Source organism: Leptosomus discolor, chromosome 1 (assembly GCF_034619465.1).
Source record: "Leptosomus discolor isolate bLepDis1 chromosome 1, bLepDis1.hap2, whole genome shotgun sequence".
Lineage (NCBI taxonomy): Eukaryota > Metazoa > Chordata > Aves > Leptosomiformes > Leptosomidae > Leptosomus > Leptosomus discolor.
Genome location: NC_141391.1, coordinates 157,929,419 through 157,952,822, shown reverse-complemented (window position 1 = coordinate 157,952,822; position 23,404 = coordinate 157,929,419). Strand labels below are relative to the sequence as shown.

Below are 23,404 nucleotides of genomic sequence, written 5' to 3'. Positions count from 1 at the left end.
GATTCCTAATAGCAGGCAAGGTTGCTCACCCACCTGTATGGCACGTATCTCAGAAAAAGACAGGGTGTTTTGAGGCACAGCTCTACCCAGAACTCTCAACTGCTCCCATGACAAGCTAACGTTAGATTGATTACTATTTGAAAGATGTTTTTAACTGATCACAACTCCAGTAAAAATATGTCCCTTCACAAACTGGGAGAAACAGCGCAATGTTTTTCCATATTAATGGAGTTACAAAGCATTTATAAGCATTGCTCTCTGAAACTGAAATTTAACAGGTCTGAATGACAGAGGCAACTCCATAACCCTACTGAAGCTCGCAAAAGCCAGTATGGTGACAAGATAGAGAGGTCAGTATAAACTAAATTAGGACTTAGCCACAATACAAACGCTTCTGGATGCATTATTTTCAAAAGTGTCTTTGAAAATGGGAAGCGCATTTCCACAAAGAAGGGTCCAGTGTCACAGATGTGACAGCAAGAATTTGACTCAATAACAAAAATTTGACTGTGTATATACAAACTCTGCGGGAAGAACAGAATTTAAACCCCTGCCCCGTAGTCAGGTTAACAGTACTTGACACACTGCCACTTTAAGTCATATTTACGTCTTTTCTCCACAGTCTAAGTCAAAAAATATAATTGACAAAGCTAAGAGGGAGACAAGTTCTCAACTTTATGAGCCACCACTTATCCGCTTATTCCCCAAATAATGCTCCTCAGGTGATCTTCATGGGACATAAAAGTTCAGTTTATGGTCAGCTTCCCTCACGTCATGCTCTATGTGGTCTATTTTGTAAGAACAGCCTTAGGCACTAAGTGCTTATGTACGTCTAAATTTACTCTTGACTAGCAATTCCAGTGAATCAAAATGGATCACTCACGTGAGTAAAATTAAGCACATACCTCCTTCCATAGTCAAAATAAACAAGAAAAAAGAAGCATAAAGACATTTGGCTTTACTAAGTAAAAATCACCATGGCAAGGAATTTGCCACTACAAGAAACTCCACTTTGACACCAAAACCAGTGTATTGTTTCCAACAAATAACCAGCTTTAATGTATCCTGAACTATTTGCAGAATATTCCACCTTTAAGCCCTGTTTGCTAAAAGTAGAACATATCTACAACTAGAGCTATTGGAATTGGGGACTACTTTTATAACATGTCTAGGAACTGCCAAGGAAGACAAAAATGTACTTTTATTGTACAGTCACCTCCTGCCCTTACATCAGAACACAGAATGCTATTTCAATCGACTCTTAACATTATTTTAAATTACAAATTGGGAACTTAAAATCCAGATGAAACTAAGGCATTTACCTCAATGTTTTCCTCCCCGAACTTCTCCACTGCTGCCTCTTCAGAATACCCACAGGCTCCATACTCCAAAGGAGTGAATACAGTAGTTGGAACATTCACATAGTCACACTGTGTGGCATTCAAAACAAAACAAAACAAAATCAGCACACTGAGTAAATATTCAGCAGTCTGAAAGACAGGAAGAAAAGTTGGATTATTCATAATTCTGAAAGCTACTTTTTTTTTTTTTTTAAATTGTTTTAAATTAAGCTACAGTTTCAGTTTTTTTCCTCTCAGACGTGTTAACTAGAGCAAGAACAGAAAGACAGGTTAAAGCCACGCTGACATTAGTATGCATAGATTAAAAGGAAGAGGAAATTTAGTGCCCTGTTTTAAAAAAATGTGCCAGATTACAGGTCAAACTGGAGATAAAAAGCAGGCTGTTCAACTGCTTCTACAAAGCATGCTCTTTTTAGCTGGGGATGCTGCAAAGACACCACCACCATCCAAAACCCATCATCTTTCTTATCAACTGCGGCCTAGGCGATGCCAAAGAACCAAAGACATGAACTACAGCCATTTGGAGGGGACAGCTAGAGCTAGAGCCGATACCGTGCGCCCAATCACATACAATGAGAGGCAAACGCTGACCCCTGACTTCACCAGAGCTTTCTTGAGTGTTCTTGAGGTTCTCTCTCTGTGCAACCTCCGGGCCTGACCACCCTCACTGCAAAGAATTCTTTTCTTATGTTTAAATGGAATTTTCCTGTGATTCAGTTTGAATCCATTGCCTCTCGCCCTTGCACTTTATACCACTGAAGAGTCTGGCTCCATCTTCTTTACTCTCTGCCATCAGGTATAAGTACTCAGAGATGTAAGAGCCCTCCCCCCCAGCCAACTCTTCCGCATGGTATAAGAATTCCCAGCTGTCTCAGCCTCTTCTCAGGTGTCAGATGCTCCAGTCCCTTAATCATAGTCATGGCCCTTTCATGGACTTGCCCTGTCCTTCTTGTACTGGGGAGCCCAAAACTGGACACAAAATCCAAACCTATCTCACCAGAGCCAAGTGGAGGGGAAAAGGTTGCTTCCCTCCACCTGCTGGCAACGCTCTGCCAGGATGCGGCCCAGCATGTCACTGGCCTTCTCTGCTGGGTACATTGCTGGCTCATGGTCAAGCTGTCCTCTAGACCCTCCAAGGTTTTCTCCGCACAGCTGCTTTCCAGCTGGTGGGTCCCCAGCCTGTGCTGGCGCATGGGGTTACACCTCCCCAGGGCAGGACTTGTGGCACTTCTCCTTGCTGAACTCCCTGAGATTCGTGCCAGCCCATTTCTCCAGCCTGACGAGGTCCCTCTGACTGATTGCACAAACATGGCGTGCATCAGTCACTTCCTCCCAGTTTTGTACCATCTGTAAATTTGCTGAGGGTGCATCTGTCTCATCATACAGATCATTCATGAAGATGTTAAACAGTACTGGACCAACGTGTGGCACACCACTAGTGACTGGCCTTCAGCTGGTCTTTGTAATTTTGGTCCCTTAAACCTGGCAGTTCAGCCAGTTTTCAATCCACCTCACTGCCCCCTTATCTACTCAGTACTCCATCAGTTTGCCTATGAGAATGTTACAGGAGACAGTGTCAAAAGCCTTTACTAGAGTCAAAGTAAGCAACACCCACTGCTCTCCCCATATCCACCAAATTAGTCATTCTTCCATAGCAGAGTAGCAGGCTGGTCAGCTCTATTTAAGTACTTGTAATTTTAATTTCTATGGATTTCAACACTAATTAATTTCCTTTGTGACTGAGGATCAGCTAAGATGCTGCTTACTATTCTTTCCCCACCTATCGATAACAATTCATTATGTTTCATACAATCACCCTTTCAAGATTTGTTACAACAGCAATGTAAGCCAGGTTCCCATCTAAGTAATTACTCATTTCTTGGATTCACTGCAAGAGATGATGCTTTCCTTGGCAGCATAAGGATTTTCATACCTTGACAGACAATTATCTGGCATAAAATGTAAATTAAGATATATCCATAGTATTGCAGCAAGAAAAAAATTCTGGCTCCAGCTACGGTTTTCTTAAACTTTGCCCTGCTGATGTAATGACATCATGCACGCTGATTCAGGATTCTGTTACCGCAATACCTGCCAACCTAAAATAAACAACTCAATCAAGCTCTAAATCTGGCCGACAGCTGAAGTTGATATGAATACAGCAGGTTCTGAAAGAGAAAAACCTTTATGCTCATGCCCTATGGACATGAAGGCAAGACAAGCATCCACATCAGTGGTGCCTGGATAATAGTTCTTTAAAGGCACTCTCCTTTCCTCCTGGTTTAAAGGTAAGGTGTAAACGAGTACCCATGTTACTCCTACTTAGACTCGCATAACTTGACTGAAACCTACAGTTGCACTAGTAAGAAACAAACACTGAATCGATTAATTCAACTTCTCAGATATAAATAAGTGCTGACTTATTGGTACACTTGATCTTCCTTCGTGTCCATATTCAGTTATAAGCAGAATTATGTGTTACATTGAAAACACATGGATGAGAAGTGAAAAAACTAGTGGAAATAACATTGAAAATTAAAAGCATCACAAACCCCTGTTACAATTCTATTTAGGGACTGTAGGTAGGCTTAGTAAACTTCCTATGAATTAGAGCTAAAGCATTTAATGGGATGGGAATGATTTCTGACTTTCAGGGAAGGTGGCAGAATTCAAAACAAGTTAAATGATCTCAGTTAATTTTATTATCATTACACTCAGAGAGAAAAATAAAACCTCTTAACAGGGAAAAAAAAAGAGACTATTACTTAATCCATAAGGTATTAATTTCATTCTACACAATTAGCAGAACATATGTGCAGTAATATCTTTGCAAGGGGAAAATTAAAGTGATCATCAAAGCTAATCCTTAAGAGCCTACTGAGTTTTCCATAAACAAGCAGACTTGCACTCTGCACTTAGAAGTAGAGCAACGACAGTGTTTTGTGGCAACTGGTTCCTTACCTTACTAGTTGCCCCAGCATAAAGCCTTTGAACCAACAATCTTCCTGCCTGGATTGCCACTGGTGTGAGTTCCAGCTTGTCCTGCAGTATATCTCCAACAGCATAGATATACGGCACGTTTGTTTGCTCCTCATCGTTGACAGGAATTTTTCCTGTTCTGCAATTTGAATTAACAAGAAACAAAGATCTAAGTGTTCTGCTGTGAAGACTGGAGGTGTAAATAACCTTGCAGAAGTTAGGTCCTTTCGCTTTAAGAGGAAGCCACATATTTGAAGTATGAGGGAGAGAAGTCATATTCACAATCTTACAATCTCAGGCAAGAATGTAAAGTAGTGCAAATTTGACGAAAACTACAGGAATTTACACATTGGATAAGGAGGTAGCTTGTGAAGTTGCAATTCATGTCCTGAATCAATTCTTTGGTGAGGCATAAATCTTTCCTCCAACACCTTCTACTACCAGCTGAGCTGTGTACTGGCAACCTTGAGGAATGACAGGAAGACATATTCTCCCACTCAAGCCGTAGGATAAAAGAATTTCTCTACTACTGAAATTCCATTCCAGTGGCTGAAGCAGTTTCTATAAACTTACCCTTCAGGCTTCTACACAGAGACAGGTCAAGCTGTTAGACACCCTACTTAAGGGACAGCCAGCAAGCTTTTTAGCTGTAAGTGTACTGAGCTAATGGAAGTTTTTAATTATTAATATTTCCTACCTCATTAATAAATGAGATAGTGCATTAATCACTGCAGAAAACATGTGTAACAGGGAAACCTAATCAGACAAGCACAGAAACAGTCACACAGTTACTTGGGGGACTAGCGGTGACTCCCATACTAAAATCCAACTTCCTCAATTTTGCTTTTGTTAACAAATACACAGTTTATGCTAGTAATTTTATAGTTCATTCTATTAAGCTAGTAATAGGTGTCCTGATGTCAGAAAGATGTGTACTAATCTACAAGACAACATGGGTCTGCCAAATTTGAGTGGACCAAAATTTCCACTTATTTAGAACATTGCAACAGTTCCCTTCAGCAACATCAGTCACTGTGTTCATAGATAAGCCGCCCTCGGCGCTGTTTTTCCATAGTCTGCCAAGTCGAGTTCATGGTCCCGTGTCTTCAAAAGGAAGATCGTCTAGGCCCCTCACGCCTAGAAGATGTTCTAGTTACCAACACTGAAAATGTTACCGATAGCTCCGCTCCCTGGTGCAACGACCTCACTACATTAAACATGAAATGCTCCTTCTACAGGACACAGACTGTTCCAACGAGTTGCTCTAAGGCAAGAAAGAAACTCCTCCAAAACCTGAAACACACCACAAACTCCAGCTCCGAGTTTAAGGAATGCTACTTTGGCCTTATATTTAAAAATAAACATATAGTAGCATTTACATTAAAATACAAACAAAACCTACCACACTGAAAGCCTGTATGAACAAACAGATCTCTGCCCCAAGAGGTGGTAAAGATAAAAACAAGGAGATGGGAATAAGAGCACAAGGAAAAACTGACAGATCCTAGAAAGCCTCGTCACTGGAAGACGCTGAGACTGATCTGTGAACCTTGACAGAATGGAACTGACACTTTCAACTCCTGGTATTTAGAAATTGACATTTCAGTATCAAATGCCACAAGCTCAGTAGTGAGTGGTATACAGACATTTGTCCTTACTTTTCATTGATCTTCACTCCAACTTTGTCCAAACCAATTTTTCTTGTGCATGAGTCTCTTCCGATCGCTAGCAACACCTGCAAAACAGCAATGCACGTTACTAATTTTTTAAAACGCCAAAAGTGCCCGTGCATGTGGCTATCTATTATTTTCATTATATTCTAAGGATTAGTATCTAAGGCTTGGTCACGTTAAGATGAATACGTTTGTTACCCAGGGTACATTCATAGAGTTCAAGAAAAGCCACACCACCACCAAGACCTAACAACACCAGGTTTTAATGATAAGATGAAATACAAATAGCTTTCCCTAGAAAAATACCCTAAGAGTACTCTAAACAAATTGATTAGGGTCAGATTCTTTATTTCCTCACACTTTCATACCAAAGTGTTATACCATATCCCTACCAGAGCAGGTGACCCCAAAATGCTCCATAAGGAAAGGGCTTTTTAGGAAGGAAACTCAGATGCTTAGGCAAATAAAAAGACCATAAAATAATATTCATTTGGATCCGAAAATATAATTTACTCATATAGGCTTTAAGCCAAGTCACTGCCAAGGGCGTTATTCATGGAATGTTATTTGTTTGAACATTTGTTCAGAATGATGGACAGACCAGGAGAAATTCTTACCCATCCTATCAACCTGGCTACCTTAACTAGCAAAACAAGTTCCAGCCTACACTATCACATGGAAAAGTGCTACGTGCTTAGCAGGTCTTGGGCAACTGCCCAGGTTAACCACACAATGCTGAAGGAATTGAGATCTCCTTCCAGTCTTTTAGATGACCAAGCATGCCAGATCTTAGAGCTGAAGGTCTTAAAATGCATCACACACAGCTGATAGCTTCTATGAGGAGTGACAGCATTTCAGTGAAAGATGTAGTAACAACAAGAAATCAGAAGTTTCCATAATGAAAAGATGGCAGTGATTTGGTAGCTAAAACGCTTTCACTACCATGGACCAGGAAAAACAGTATTACCACACAGCAACAGCACTGTTGTTATTGTCAAACTTTCTCATAATATTAGCCCTCAGATGCACTGAGGCGTGTCCTTATTATGCGATGACTGATGCGCTACACAGGTAAATGAGGTCACTAGCACACAGTATTTGCAGTCTAAAATCCCAGCTGGAAAATGCTTGTCTTTATGCATCCTGTGCAGTTCCAAATACTTTATTCACAACCTTTTTTTTTTTCTTCCTTTCAGCATCAAGGCCTAAGCAAATCAGTGGGGTGAGGGGTGATGGAAACAGTCAATCAAACATATAATGGCACACCTGCACACTGCAATTTTACTGTTTTAAGTACATAATGAAGTTCCTTGACTGACTTGCCATAGGGCATTAGTTGTTTTTGTGAAGATGCTAATTCACCATCCACAACAGGTCTGAGAAGACACAACACCTGCTTGTTTAGCTTTTGCACAGATCATTGTTTTGTGCTAACTCCAGAACATGCTTTAGTTATGATGAAAGCTATTCTAAATCATCACTTATCATTTATGACAAACATCCCAGTGGGGAAAAATCCTGCAACTGATTCCACATGACCAAGCTCACCTACATCCCTAAGCTAAGAAACAGGTTTCAAAAGCATGCAAATGATTTGGAAAGGCACATGGGACTCATGCCCATGGATTCTGGGACTTTTGTCACATTAACTACCTGCTGATTGTCTGCAATTAGCATAGTGTAGTGACTAAAATAATTTAAAAAAATTTAAACGATGGATAAAAACACCCCACAGAACCTCAGCATCACATGGAAGGCTATTTTGCATTCATGTACATAGACAGGACTCACAGTATTGTATTCCCCTTCAATTATTTCGTTCCCCTTTGTGGATTGGGCTGTAACTTTCAATCTTCCAGGAGCTCCTTCCTCAATTTGCTCAACCTACAACATTGGGGGAGGGGGGTTAGAAAAAAAGAAAAAAAAAAGGGGTTAGTTTCAAATAAAGAAATGCAAATGTATCTCTGTCCCATCACATATCTTTGAGAGAGTTTAACCATGACCTAAAATTAAGCATTTATTCTAAAGATACTTTTATCTTTCTCTAGATTTGTGATTATTACTTACATATTTAAACATTTTGTTTTACCTCTATGCATTTATTCTTATGACCAACACAGTAAGACCTCATTTCTGTTTCTAAAAGTTGGTTTATAGCTAAGTTCTTGTTCAAGCCCACCATGTGAGCTGCTGGTATCAACTGGGAACAGAGCAGATGAGGCGAAAGGGGAACTCTTGGAGAACCTGGAAACACCGTCAGATGTTTTCTCCAACCACACCTAGAGGACCATTGTGTCTTCCACCCATGGAAAGCCATTGTCATAGCCCAGCCCTCAGCAGTACAGGCCTTTGTCTTATTTCAATGACATTAGTCCGATATATAAAGCTGCCATGGCCTTACAGGAGGCCAGCAGCTGGCTCTAAATGGCTGAAAAAACACCATCAGCTTAAGTAAAAAAGCTCTTCAGAGTTTCCCAGAGCCAGCTGAAAAAAATATTCCTGATTTTAGCTACGGATCCAGCTGCATGCTCGCTCTCAAGGAACGCAGCAGCTTACTGTCTATTCCAGCAAAGGAGAAAAAAAAAAAAAAAAAAAAAGGCAAAGGTGAATCTTTTTGCAACTCTGCACTTTATTCAGAGTAAAAAAAAAAAAAGCAGGTTTATTTAAAATAAAACCCAAAATACACCCCGTTCCACGCCCCACTCCCCCATATACCAGAAAACCATAAAGCAAAGAGAGTAATACCACTGGCTTTTTTTCCAAATGCTCATTTTTCCTCTGATAAATAAATCAACTAAACAAGTGATACATAGGCAGGTTCTTTTTCATCCTCATTAACATGCTCTGGACTGCGAGGAAAGGACCAGATATCCTCAGCTACAGTCCTCCCCTTACCCTCCCAGGTAATGGCGAGGTGCCCAGCTGCTTCCTATGGCTGGACATACAAGAGACACGTAACTGTGCAGCACTTAATTCTGGGAAATGTTAGTGTTCCTTCTACAGATGAAAAAGTACTTTTCAACAACTGCCCTAGTTCCTACTACATATTCAGTACTGAGAGACAGAAAAAGCAAAGCATCTGACAAAGTTCTGGTTTCCCTTGTCCTTTTTTTTTTTTTTTTAATTAAAAAAAGCCCAAACCTTCTCTACCGTCCTACCAACTTTAAAGGATCTCTGTGTTAAACTGCTCTGGTTCAAAGGCACCATTACTTATAATAATTCATCTTCTGTCTTCAAACATCCCAACGAAGGGTTTTAATAAGCACAACAGTGCATAACTTCAAAAGCAGTATTTGAAAGAGATGAGAAAATCTGCTAAAAACATATCCAGCAATTTAAGTTTAAGGATATTCTCAACTAGAAACAGGGACAAGAATTTATTCCCATTGAAATCAAAGACACGCAGTGAAGGGACAGGGTAAAATACACAAAAGTGCATTTTGTGACTCGGGCAATGAACTGCTCTTTGCAGGGTGCATCTGGAGGAGCCCACTTGCCATTTAGTTGAAATGATCTGCTTGTAAGAAAGCTTCCTTCCTTATCATCCCCCATGAGAGCTGATAAAAAGCTATGTCTGAAACAAAAGCTGGATAATCATCCCTGCTCTTCACACAAGACGGTATTTCTGCAATGCAAACGTGCTAAAAACAAAGTTCCTTGAAACATTCACTTTGACTTCTCGCAGCAAATCTCTTATGCTGTGAGAGACAGTCAGATCCACACCATGGTAACTGGCAAGAGGAATTTTAAGCTACTCTTGATATTTCTAAGGGTGCAAATGAACAGTCTTCACTTGATTTAACGCTTTAATCCCCAAAGTGTTAAACTCAGTAACATGTTGTCTTAATGCCAAATTGAAAACTGCTTAATACATTATTTCCCATTTCATAATAATTAAGTACTAACTATTGTGAAAAAACATTTAGCAAAATACTGTTAGCACCCTCTGAAGTCTTTGATAAAGCAATTTTACATTAGATCTTATCTAATCTGCTTTTCAAACTGAATTTGCCTATACATGTACGTAACTAGCTGCACAAGTACACCTACTGAATTAAGTGAAAACTGAGCAAGTACTTAAGGACTCTGCTAAGTAAAGGATATAGATGGATACTTCGAAAGCCCATCTACTTTTCTGGATAGTCCTGTGCTGGTCCTGGGCACATAAACAGTATTTGCTGTCTGAGAATTTGAGAACTGGCAATGAAAAAATACGACTATTTGTGATGCACTGGCCCTGATCTTACAGGAAATTACATACCTGCTTAATTATGAGCCTGCTGGAAGTTTCACAGATTTCAGGAAAACTGCTGAATTTAAGTATACTCAACATTTGCAGGACCAGGATGAGCAGGACTAACAACATTTTTAATGCAACATATACTAACTCATCTAATTCTGATAAAAACAGTGAATTCTGGAATTTCACCAAATTTTAATATTACGACTAAAGTGTACATTCCAATTACCTAAGATTCATGGACTTGTTCATTTTAAAACAAAAACTAACCCATACTATATCGTAGTAGATCCTGTATTGCAAATTCAACCTTTGCATTCACTAAAATAATTCACATCTTAAACCATTATGATAGGTATATTGCAATAAATTGTAGTCATACACCACTTTGAGCCTACCTTGATCGGCACAAACTCTCTAATAAAGTTGATTCCATGTTCTTCCATATATTCGCCAATTTTGTTTGCAATATCCTGGTCAAATCCTCTTAAGAGAATGGATCTCACCATTACAGTGACATCTAATCCAAGACCTGCAAGAAACCCTGCACATTCCAAGGCAACATAGGAAGCTCCAACCACCAGGGTTTTCCCTGGACAGTAAGGCAGAGAGAAAAGATCATCACTAGTAAAAAAAGAGGGAAAAAAAAAAAGAAAGTTAGAGACAACCAGAAGAATGTATTGTGCTTTATATCTACCTAATTTCTTCTGTAAGAATAGAACTTTATTCCTCTTCTTGCTCACCAAAAAAACCCCAACAACATAATTTTTTGGAAATTCAGCTGGAATACAAGATCAGTACATGACAGATTAAGAGTTCTAATTAGGAGTACACACACACACTAAAAAAAAGTATGAAAATTCTGAATCAGCACAAAAATTTCAAGGTTTTTTGTAGAAACTTATGACAAATTGTTAAAAAAAGGTACATTAGTTTTTGTTTCTCTGAATCTTGCTTCAAATATTTTGCTGCAACTTTTAGCTCCTGAGAGCTAAAAGGAAGAGGAAGGGGTTCAGCTTTAAGACAAAAATACCATTTTCACTTTGAAGTCTCATCCTTTTGCTAAAGCACTACACACAGTGCCAAATATACACAGACAACAAAACAAATTAATGCAAACCACAGTAACAGGCACAGACAGAAGTATGAAATTATGGAAAACATGTTTATTTGCTTGCTTTCCATTTCTTTCAACTGCTTCATGAAGCTCCGTCAGTTCTACCACACTTTAGACCTAGACTATAAAACCAGGGCTTCTCAGGGAAGCAGGGGCTCATGGAGGCATCACGCTTGCTCAGCAGAGACTTAGGCAGAGTTTGGCAGTGCAATTGTCCAAAGATTTAAATCTAAAGTAAGTGTGTCTTTCTCAGCCAACAACTGCAAATGCTAAACAAAGATGCTCTCTGCAAATGTCGTGATGGAATAAAATGTGATTGTGTAATTAAAGGCTACATCACAGTTCCCATCCCCCAGGGAACCCAGTGAAGATTACACAGACAGCCTCCACCTGACAGTCTGTAACTCTGGCATTCCTGACTCTTCCACCTGAATGCTATTTTAAAGCACCCCTTTACAGGCTATGTTATCTGTTACCTTTAATTTCATTACTACTTATTAGAAGGGAAACATACAACATTGTGTTTTAGTTTCACAGGATTATGCCAGTTACTTATTTCTTTGCTATAGGTTTGCAACCCTGTAATTCCAGCCTCTGTTTCTACATCGAGTAACTTAAAAGTTATTCTGATATGAAAACATACTTCTTCTGTGTATCACCTTTTTTTTTGGTCAAAATTGTGCTAGAATTGCTTGGTCTTATCAATTAACCAGACATTTGAAACTGGTTTTCCCAAAAGTTGAATTAACTTCACTGAGTAGCTGGAAAAAAAATGGACTGAGTTTCAAGTCTGCCCCAAAGCATGAAGACAGACACATTTCTACTGGCTTCACAAGACCAACTGCTTTGCAACTCCCGCTTCCCCTGATATCTGAGGCTTCTTCCAAGCAGACTGTGCTTGTCATTACTGAAGAAACTTCAGTAGGTGAACTGAAAGACCATAAGAAACAGAGAGGAAGCAGGTGTACTGGTAACTGGGGCAGAGCTGATGAATTAAATTTTATGATGGACACTCAGACAATTTACAGTATTCTCAGTTACTGCTGTTATCAGTCAGAAACAGAACCATCCTGGCCAGCCACCCACAGTCCCGTGGTGTCTACCAAACACCAATGTTTTTGGCATCTTAAAATCTGTCTATAGCTATTCTTCTGCACTTACCTTCCCCTAACAAAATGTTACATAGGAAAAAAACCAGCAACCAAGCAGCCCTGTTCATGCTTCACCTCTTTCTCTTACAGGTGAAGCATTTACACATGGAGAGTGACTTCATATTCCTCCCCATTTTTACCTGCTAATGCAGTATTCTTTGTCTCCAGGTATACCCAGGTAGCGTGGTCGTTCACCAGTGGCAATGAGAAACCTCTCAGCTGTGTACAGCTTCTCAACTCCTCTTTTATTTGTTGCCTGTGGACAAAGTATTAGTCCAAAGTGAGTATTTTGCAGTCCTACCGAGGGAAAAATTATTCTATCTGAAAAGCATCTCTACTCAGAAAGTACTATAAGAAAACATGGCTAGGGAGTACCTTCACTGTGTGTGGCCCAACAAATTCTCCATATGCATTCTCATAGGTGACTTTCTTCTCCCTCAGTGCAACCCGATAGCCCCAGTTCAGTGAACCAATGTAATTCTGAACAGATTCTGTCATAGTCATCCAGTTGTGTTCGACTGTTAGAGACAAAAGAGAAAGGTTCATCTTTCAGTCTGTAAGTTCTTCTTTTTCCATAGCAAACCTTGTATTCTTAGATTTTTTTCATGACCCAGTCATGTCTTACTCCTTTTTTATTCCAGGGTAACTCTACTGAAATGCAAAGAATTACATCAGCATAGCCAACATGAGAGATCACAGTGGAACAGATATGACTCAAATTTAGACTTACTGCATTATTGATAGTCTTCCATTGATATGTGCTATGAGCAGGTGACATTGCCCAACAAATGAAGACTATGCAACTCTGAGAGATGCTTCCACATGTTCCCCACTACAGGATTACATCATAAATAAATCCCAATCCTATAATATGCACATTAGAGCGAATATAAAGTAAAATTCCTCTTCTTATGCAGGAGTAGTGACAGAGACTGAGGGAAAGGAAATCCTTGCCTGCAATTATGAGGAAGTTTCTAACAGGGGACATTCTGGGGTATGCCCTTAGATGTTGTGCTGCATTCAGAAATGGAGTAGTACTGTATTGCTTTTGTTCACTACAGCAATCTTATCGAATACTAACATGATCAGAAGCTATTAATAAACAGATCAAATGCTGCAAGGCAATAAGCCCAGTGGCTTTAAACTTGAAAAGTGCTTAAGTTTATGTGTAATCTCTCTGAAGTTGCCTCATATTGTCAAAGCCAACACATGCGTAAGTGTAACAAGCACTTGATTGCGGAAAAAAACGCTTGATTTTCAGGACAAATGACAAAACGGCAAAAAAGTGTTTTCCTTTACCTTCTTCCGTAAACTGCCATCCAAATTTGCGTGAATCTTGCAAAGCTTGTCCCAGTAAAGCTGCCTGATGCATCAGTTTTTTAGGTATACAGCCCACATTTACACATGTTCCTCCAAGACCTGATAGAAAGGAACAGAATGTGTTTTTCACATCAGCGTGGCTGATCTCAAAGGATAATCAGAGTCTCTGAGTAAAGCTGCTTTATAACAGGTTTGCAACGAAGAGAAATTTACCCCATGAGTTTCCCAGAGGTGTAGGTGTGACAAAGTCCAGCACCATCACTTTTTTTTCATATTTGGCAGCTTCCTGCAAAACAAATTAAGACAGACATGTATCTAAACATTAGAGGTTAAATTTGGAGTAGATGATAACATCATGCATTGCTTAAAAGCTTTGTGACCTTTAATTAAGTAATAATGAATTATTTGCAAGGGAACAGTCATTAATCTGAATTAATCTGTTCACTCAGTAGGAAAAAAAAGATGAAAGGAGAAAAATAGGCATTCATCCTGCTACACAACAGCATGTCAGGAGTCGATACACAGAAGACTCTGGGAGTCAAACCTCCTCTTCTCTCCTCCATCCTGTCAGTTTGCTCACACTATTTCCCAACATGCCATTTACTTTTAACATATTTAACAAATTCTTCATTAATCCAGTTTTCCCTTCAAAGATGGTGTCTCAAACATTTGTCTGAAAACACATCACACAATGACATAAGCAGTCACATGGCCAAGCATCACAACTGTGCTTATCCAGTCTTTTTTCTTGTTGTACAAGGGAACACTCAATTCTGAGTATAATCTATAGTTGTCAGGATCAGCTCTTCAAGCTGTTCAACCTGCAGCAAGTTGACTTTACTGTCAGGATGTGGAGATGACATGCAGACTAGAAAGTGATGGTTTATTTCATGATATTTCCCCTGAGAAGTTTCATTAACGAATCTACAATCAATGTTTGTAAATGATATTGAGAACTGGGATTTCTATACTGATTCCATTGTTTCCTTTGTGCTTTTTACGAAAAAGGCAAAAATCGATGGTAATAAGTGGTACCAGAGAAAAACATTTAAGCACTACATAGCTGAGAAACAGTGATGACAGATTCCCCCATAAGATTCAGCAAAATAACTTTGATACTTGGAGTAACCACAACTGTGTTGCAACACACGATGAGTTCTTAGACATACAAGCAATAACAACTATAGGCACAGGATATTACCCTAAGGCCTTGGTTTGGGAGGAGCTGGACAGCCTCCAGCATTATGTTACCAGTCATACTCGTTAATCCAAACAGCTGACAATCAGAATTTCAATTCTGAATGCGTATCTTCATGCAAAATACAAATCATATTTCAAACAGGCTGTAGACACCTTTAGAAAACATTAATGTACTGGATTCCTGCTTCCAACAAAGGTCAAGGTGGGCCAAGCAGCTGATTTCTATCCATTGGTAGCACCTCTGAGAAAGTTCCTCAGAAAGGCGCTTAGGGACTGAGATGTGTTATCAATGCTCCTTTATAATTACAGCTCTCGTACCCCGCTCAAAAGAGCTTTACTAGTGTTAGCTAACTAGAATGCACGGATTCCCAAGCTTACACTCAGCTGTACGCTCGCATAATACAGCACAGCACTGCGTCACCACCTCGGTAGAGACCACAAACAGACATAACCACTTCTGCAGAGTGAGATGCCCACAGTAACAAAACCTGCCCCTTAGGCTTTCAAATCTTTCTGGGTTCAGCGTCGTGCTGCACGAACACAACAAAGTGGCTTAAGGCTGGAGCTGTTTTGTGTGAACTGACAGTAGTGGCCTGGTGCTTTGGTCCAGGTCTGTGGTTGGGTTGCGCAGAGACAGCCTGGCAGCATTTGCGCTCACCGTGGAGACATGCCTCCAAAATAACAAGCTCTGAGCACAACACAGAGAAGAAACGGAAGACGTGTGCACAAACGCGCATGTGTCATAGTGAAAAGCACGCATTTAATCAGCCTAGTTAAACTGCTGCAAACCTGAGCGCAGATATCTGGAACTTGGTGTAAGAGTTGTGTAGTTGCGGGGTTTTTTTCCCCTTTTGCTTTGTTTTGCTTTTTAAAGCACTGTTTGTATCCTGGTTTCATCTGCAATAAAGTTAATTTTCTTCCTAGTGGCTGGTACAGTGTTGTGGTTTGGATTTAGCATGAGAATACTGTTGATAACACACTGATGTTTTAGTTGTTGCTAAGCAGTGTTTATGCTAAGTCATGGACTTTTCAGCTTCTCATACTGCCCTGCCGGCAGAGGCTGGGAGTGCCCAAGAAGCTGGGAGGGGACGCAGCAAGGACAGCTGACCCAAATGAGCCAAAGGCATATTCCATACCATAAGACATCATGCCCAGTATATAAACTGGGGGGAGTTGGCCAGTGGGCACCACGGCTCAGGGATTGGCTGGGCATTGGTCAGTGGGTGGTGAGTAATTGTACTGTGCATCACTTGTTTTGTATATTCTATTATTATTATTACTATTTGCCCTTCTTTTTCTGTCCTATTAAGCTGTCTTTTATCTCAACCCATGAGTTTTACTTTTTTTTAACAATCCTCTCCCCCATCCCACTGGGGGTGGTGAGCACATGGCTGTGTGGTGCTTAACTGCTGGCTGGGGTTAAACCAGGACAGTCTGTTAATTCACTAAAAAAAAAAAAATTGAATAATCAAAGTATAAGTCAGAGGTTTATGCATGTAAAACAGTTTCACTTCAACTTCATGAAACTGATTTGAAGTACACACATTACTACTGATAGTGATGTTGACTTTATTGATCTACCATCTTCTGCTCTACTCTACAATCACTTGAGAACACTAAGAAGCAATACACTTTACACATCAAGTTGAAGGAATAAGGCAATTTATATGCCTAGCTACACACCTCTTCTGTTCCACATTTGAAAAATGATGCAATAAACATCACTGCTGTAGCTTCACAACCTAGCATACTTATACAACAAAGCAGTCTCCTTATGGAAATTTCAACAGATGGCTTTTTATTACTGCAAACTGTTTATGCATTACTGCAAGCTCCCTTTTACTCTTGTTATTCTGTCCTAAAACATACCCATCCTCTGAAAACCAGTGTCTGCTTCTCTTTGCAGGTTCTCAGAATTTTTATAGATCTGATCTTATCTTCCATCCTATGCCGTGACAATAGTGCCCCTATGGACTGGGAAGCAGTAAACTACTGAAATGGACATAACAGCACATTTCAATCCACCACTCAGCATTCCACTCTTCCATTATAGCAGAAATCCTTCTGAGGAACCAAGGTTTAGTGTGAACCCAATGCTATGCAGAAATATTTTCTCCTCATTTTCTTTCACTTTTCAATGACCTCCTTCACTTCTCGAGAACAAAAGAAATGCCTCCTGTCTGGAGGAATAATCCAGCTGCAGGTCTTGAGCAACAAAATAGTTTCATTTCTAGGAATGCTCAATTCCCTTCTGAATAGTTGACTCTACCACAGCGAGAAGAGGCAAAACCTGCCTAACTACTGATGTAAAGAAGAGTTACTGACTTATATTAAATTTCAGCAAGTTTAAAATATTTGGGATAATGACAACTCTTAAGAGCTGGTATATTCTGCACCACTGTGGATTGTTTTACTTAATTCTAGATATGCTTCTGAAAGCAATACCCTAGCCAAAACCCATAAATTATTTGCTACAAGCAGGAAGTACCAGACCCTAGAAATGAAGGGCGAGATTCTAACTGTGCTTAAGTATAGGCAAAATCTCCATTTATGCAACTATATAAGCTCACAAATCACAAAATCTCCCTCATTGTCAAGAATTAAAACAACATATGCAAACTATTTCTGAACAGATCATAGACTCATAGTACGGTTTGGGTTGGAAGGGACCTAAAAGATCATCTAGTTCCAACCCCCCTGCCATGGGCAGGGACACCTCCCACTAGACCAGGTTGCTCCAAGCCCCATCCAGCCTGGCCTTGAACACTGCCAGGGAGGGGGCAGCCACAGCTGCTCTGTGCAACTTCTTCCAGTGTCTCACCACCCTCACAGTAAAGAATTTCTTCCTTGTATCTAATCTAAATCTCCCCTCTCTCAGTTTGCAACCATTACCCCTCATCCCATCACTGCCCTCCCTGATCAAGAGTCCCACCCCACCTTCCCTGCAGGCCCCCTTTAAGCACTGGAAGGCCGCTGTAAGGTCTCCCTGGAGCCTCCTCTTCTCCAGGCTGAACAACACCAACTCTCTCAGCCTGTCCTCACAGGGGAGGTGCTCCAGCCCCCTGAGCATCTTCATGACCCTCCTCTGGACTCACTCAAGCAGCTCCATGTCTCTCTTATCCTGGGGGCCCCAGAGCTGGACGCAGCACTGCAGGTGGGGTCTCACCAGGGTGGAGCAGAGGGGCAGAATCCCCTCCCTCGACCTGCTGGCCGCGCTTCTCTTGATGCAGCCCAGGATGCGATCGGCTTTCTGGGCTGTGAGCGCACGTTGCCGGCTCAGGTTCAGTTACTTCATCCACCAGCCCCCCCAAGTCCTTCTCCCCAGGGCTGCTCTCGATCCACTCATCACCTAGCCTGTATTTGTGCTTATCACTTTCAGATAAAAACAGAAACCTCCTGATGTTAATTTTGAACAGTTTTTAAAACTTTTTCAATTATGAGTTGAATTTTAATTCAACTACTAATAAATATTGTTGTTATATCTACCTGCTCTTTTCTAACAGCATTATCTCCTGTTAGTGGGGACCAAGTTTCGTTCTACTAACACATATACCATAACATTTTTATGTTTTTCTTCTTCAGAAGATAAGGAAAAGAATGTTGTATAACTGGGGCTAATCTCGAAAGAAATCCCACTGATCAGGCAGAAATGTTATGCCCCTACAGTGTTAAAGATACCCAGATCCAAGACGTTGAGAATGTCACCCACCTATTTACAAGGAAAGTATTAATCTGTATATTCTCTATCATACCTTGGCAGCCGCCAGACCACCTGAGCCCCCACCAATGACAATGAGATCATAGTCGTAGGAATGCGGCACCGGCGTGTGCCCGTTCATTTCTAGAGGTTTCTGGTGCTTGCTTTCCTTATGTGCCTGAACAGGGAAAACAAAAAGGATTAGGGAACATTGAAACATTACCCACAGTGCTCAAAAATCAGTATTTTCAGCAGCAAATACTGTGATAAGGGAACATAAGTGCATCTGAATTTTCTGATCTCTGCTTTTAAGCCGCTTTTTAAAATTTCATCATCTTAATCCATCCTTGGATAGCTCAGTACCCATTAGATACTGAACCATGAATTTTCTTGTTCATTGGAGCCCTGGGTTTCCTTGCAGAGCTTAGTTTTTCCAGATCAACGCAACTGTAGCGCCTCCTCATACTATGTACTCGAGAATGAGACACACACCTGCTGACACAGGCATTCCATTAATTTATCTTATTCTTTTCATCTGCCCTGGACATTCCTAATTAGTGTTTTTCCCCTCCTCCTCCATATATCAGCAGGAAAACACAACAGTCATATACAGCATTGTAATAATCTGCAATTACCAGCCTTACCAACTGAATGAACAGAACTAAATGAAGGAAACAATTTCTGAAAACTGTATTTTTGTAATAAGCCTGTGTTTATTATTGCTTTGGTTTAACATTGTAACTAACTTTGGCATTAAATGGATCAAGTGTGATCACCTACAGTTTCATAAGAGATTTTTTTTTCTTTTTGATCGAACGACTACTACTACAGAAAAATAACCCACAAATCCTAAAATGCCTTTGGACAGCTGTATGCCACAAAGAACACTGCATTTTCGTCATACACTCTTTCTAAAATGAGCCTTTGTACTTAATTTGCGAAGTTCCAATTTATCAGGGCTTCAGACCTTCAAGCCTTTGGAGTTGCTGGCAAAACTCCCAAAGCCTCTCAAACTGCAGGACAAGATCTGGAGTGAGTAAAAATCAGATTCCTCAGCTGAAGTAAATCAGTGAGTACCAATAAAGGCCATGACAGAACTTTTAAGACCAAAAAAACAGATAAAGAAACTCATACTTAGTCACTTTACAAATCTGCTTGCTTTTATTTAAGTGTTTCTATCTGCCTAACTAGGTAGGACTTGATTCAGTACTAATGGAATAGTCATGGCAAATAAAAGGAAAGAAAAAAACCCAAGAAGTTTCTCTTCTCTTTTCATCTTAACTTTGTTTTGCATTAAGCAGCCCTTTGTGCTCAACCCATTTTAATATCACCTTCCTCTAAGGTTAGGTTATTCCCTCTCTATAACTACTTCTGCCCTAGAGACTGCTGCCAGCGCAGCCGTATCACTGACAAAAATCCCCTATCCCTCCAGCAAATTACACAGCAATGTCAGCTGAAATTCAGGCTGTGCATCTGCCTGTAGAAAGTCATGTTTTAATAGTATTTCATAACCTGAGGTAGCATGTTAATAGCAGAAACAAAACCTAGAAAACACCTGTGGCTGTTATGAAGACATCCAAAAATACCACAATCTTCCTTCCTCTTCTCTTCCTGCTCCACCACCCCAATATATATCCCTACCACTGAATCTACTATGAGCTCAGTTCCCCTTTTTTCTAGTTTTCTAACACGGCCACTGGCCAGGCTCAAACTTCCTACTGCAATCAGAGTGAAAAGGAGCATATGTTGTATTATGATACACAGTTTCACTTTATTCGTATTTAGGGATATAAAATTAGAGAAAGTGCGCCGTTCTCTTCCAAAGCATACATTCTTGTTCGCTCAGCGGCAACAGGATGGTGTGAAACTTAAGGGCAGACTTACACCCACAGAGTCATCAGACCCAGCTACCAAGAACGGTATCTTTATGATGCATAAGAAGAAACCACAATACCTACTCACAGAACTTGCTTAGATCACTACTCACATCATGCTGCCTTTTTTTTTTTTTCTTTTAAGAAAAGTGCTTTATGTTTTCACATTGATTAAGAAACTTCAGCTTTTATTCCCTACTGTTTGGTTCATTTTTCACTAGTTCTTCATAAACATTCTTCATGAAAACATATTAAAAGTTTAAATGAGACAAAGTAGATCACAACCTTCCCCTCTAAATCCACCTCCTAGAATCCTGCACCAAAGCGAACAGGATCTTGACAAACTCTGCATCCCATTTACCAGGGGAACTTGCTCATGACCACGATCCCATCCTGAGAACGAATCTCTTCCTTTCTTCACCCAAGAACTACAAATTTTAAAAGAAAGCCTACATTCTTACTCTTTTTCAATGTCAAAATTAAATTATAGACTTTAAAACGTATCTCCCCCTACCTTTAAAGCTTTCTCATGATCTCTTATTTGCTTCTCCTGCACAAAAACAACTGGCTGTGAAGTTTCTGCCGTTACTTCGCACTGCTCTTCTTGCAGCTTCTGTGCTTCCTCTGTGAAATAAAGAAGAAAATAACATAGTGTCTGCAGAGACGTCCTTTATGAAGGCTGCACTCTGCAAGCGAAATTCTCTGGGGGAGTGGCCTGGTGGCTTCACCCCTTCCTCCTCAGCAGCCTGCCTGTCTCAAGGGAGTGTTCATTTCCTAAGGCAACTGATTAGTCATTTGCAACGTTAGGATGACTTGCTATATTTTTCTCTTTAATAAAATCCCATATGAGAGTTGGCTGGAATTTCAGGACTTTTTGCCAATCTAACAATACACTTGGAACAAAGCAAGGAAATAAGTTTTGCTGTAGCTAAGTCTGAAACTTCAGCCTTAATGGAAAATGATGATTTTTACCTTTCTGGGCCAGAAAGTGATTTTCTTATGCTGATGCGCTGCCATTTTCTTCAGTCTTCTACTTTTTAAACTGAATTAAACATTTTTATTTTTCTCTTGCAATTAGTTCCCTGGAAACTTCTTCCAGTGCCATTTATTGATAGTTGTTCTTTCCATGCAAATCTCCCCCCTAAAATAAATTCTGCCAGATGGTATTGCTCATACTATGATATCTTCTAAATAAATGTATCCAAAAGTCTGTAAAAGAGCTGTTTGCCCACTAGTCATAACTCATTTCACATATATATTTGAGATACATATTATCTCCAATAGAAAAGGTTGAGTGTATTACTGGAAAGGAAAAAATTAACATCTTTACACATGGTGATACTTTATTTGATATGGCATGGAAAAAGAAAAAAGAAGACAATCTAACACCTTAATGGAATCCATTGTCAGCTCTGTCTTCCTCCACATAACTCTGAGTTACGTTAAGCTTAATTTCCAATAAATGGGTCAGTACACACTTATTTGTACTTAATCACATACATACTTTGCACTGCACAACCAGCATCAATTAGCAAACTCTGGCACGTGCACATATTTAATACAAACAGCCATACTGAATGCGTATACATTCCTTGGGCACTGAGCCTGCAAACGTGAAGAGCATTCACACACACACACAAATGCAAAAAGGCAGTCATTGAAAGTTGTAATCTTGTCATCTCTGATTTCTTCTCTGAAACTTGGTGGTAAAACTCCTTTATCTCACAAAGGTATTGGGAAGACTACTGTACTGACGTTGGTAAAGGGGTTTAAAGATGAGGATCGTTACACAATAGTTAATAGTAATGTTAGTGATGGATAATACTTAGCCTAGCTTGAGGAAGGAATACAGGAATTAATCTATGTATATACACATGCACGTAAAAAAAAAGAAAAGCAAGAACAAAGGTCTTGAACACTGGTCACAATCTTCACAGAGGAGAATTTTTTTCTTTAATATATTATCAAAGCTACAGTCCTGCATGTACCTGAAGCAACTGAAGCCTTATATTTTATTCCTATAACAAGTCTGAACAACCTCAGGAATGTTCACCTAAAACTATATCTTCAACGAGATAAAAATCTAGTCGTTAGACAACACAGGCATTTACATAAACATCTCTAATTATTTTCAGGTAGATCTGTGCTAGAGATGCCTAGCTTCAGCAATAGCCACAAAACCCAAAGGCAACCATAACCCCTGGCAGAGACTTGAAAGAGTTTGTATGCAGGCTGCTGCTGCTAGGGGCCTCTCCCTTGCTGGTTCGGGCAACCTGCCACAGGCAGGATGACAAAGCAGAAAGTGCTCTGTGTGTCACGTGCTTGCTCTCCATAAAATTCCATCCATTAACAGCAATTACAATAACCCACAGTCCTGGTGAATTGATACTTTCCAGATATCAATCAGCAGATATCTTTTTTGCAGAGTGAGACCGCCAAGGAGAACCTGGATCACAGAGCTGCTCTGGATAATCCTCAGACATAGTGGTGAGGATGACTCTCTTTACCTGTAAGCTTCAGCATTACTTCAGCAAGTCTGTAGCAACTCACAGCCACTGCAGGAAGATCCAGTGAGGCTCTTACCCTGCACTACCAACATCTTTGGGTTTTGTTAGTCCCAGTCAAGAAGACAGTGGCTGTTGAGTGACATAACATTCTTGTCTCTAAACTGAAGAGATGTGGAGTTGATGGATGGACCACGCGGCAGACAAGGAATTGGCTGGATGGTTGCACTCACTCAGAGTCACAGTTAAGAGCTCAATGTCCAAGCACAGACCAGTGACAAGTGGCGT

The 23,404-nt window shown here is 40.1% G+C and overlaps 1 protein-coding gene across 1 annotated transcript in view; it reads right to left on the bottom strand.

Moving 5' to 3' along the window:
• TXNRD1 (thioredoxin reductase 1) overlaps positions 1–23,404 on the bottom strand; it is a 42,558-nt gene that overhangs the window by 7,878 nt on the left and 11,276 nt on the right. Inside the window, exons 2-12 of the mRNA XM_086479526.1 lie at positions 21,127–21,236; positions 18,794–18,916; positions 14,055–14,127; positions 13,821–13,940; positions 12,897–13,039; positions 12,662–12,777; positions 10,652–10,877; positions 7,805–7,897; positions 5,999–6,075; positions 4,323–4,479; positions 1,323–1,430 (exon numbers count right to left, since the gene is read on the bottom strand). Of these exons, the coding sequence (XP_086335652.1) occupies positions 1,323–1,430; positions 4,323–4,479; positions 5,999–6,075; positions 7,805–7,897; positions 10,652–10,877; positions 12,662–12,777; positions 12,897–13,039; positions 13,821–13,940; positions 14,055–14,127; positions 18,794–18,916; positions 21,127–21,236 (1,346 nt within the window). The remainder of the gene's footprint in view (positions 1–1,322; positions 1,431–4,322; positions 4,480–5,998; positions 6,076–7,804; positions 7,898–10,651; positions 10,878–12,661; positions 12,778–12,896; positions 13,040–13,820; positions 13,941–14,054; positions 14,128–18,793; positions 18,917–21,126; positions 21,237–23,404) is intronic.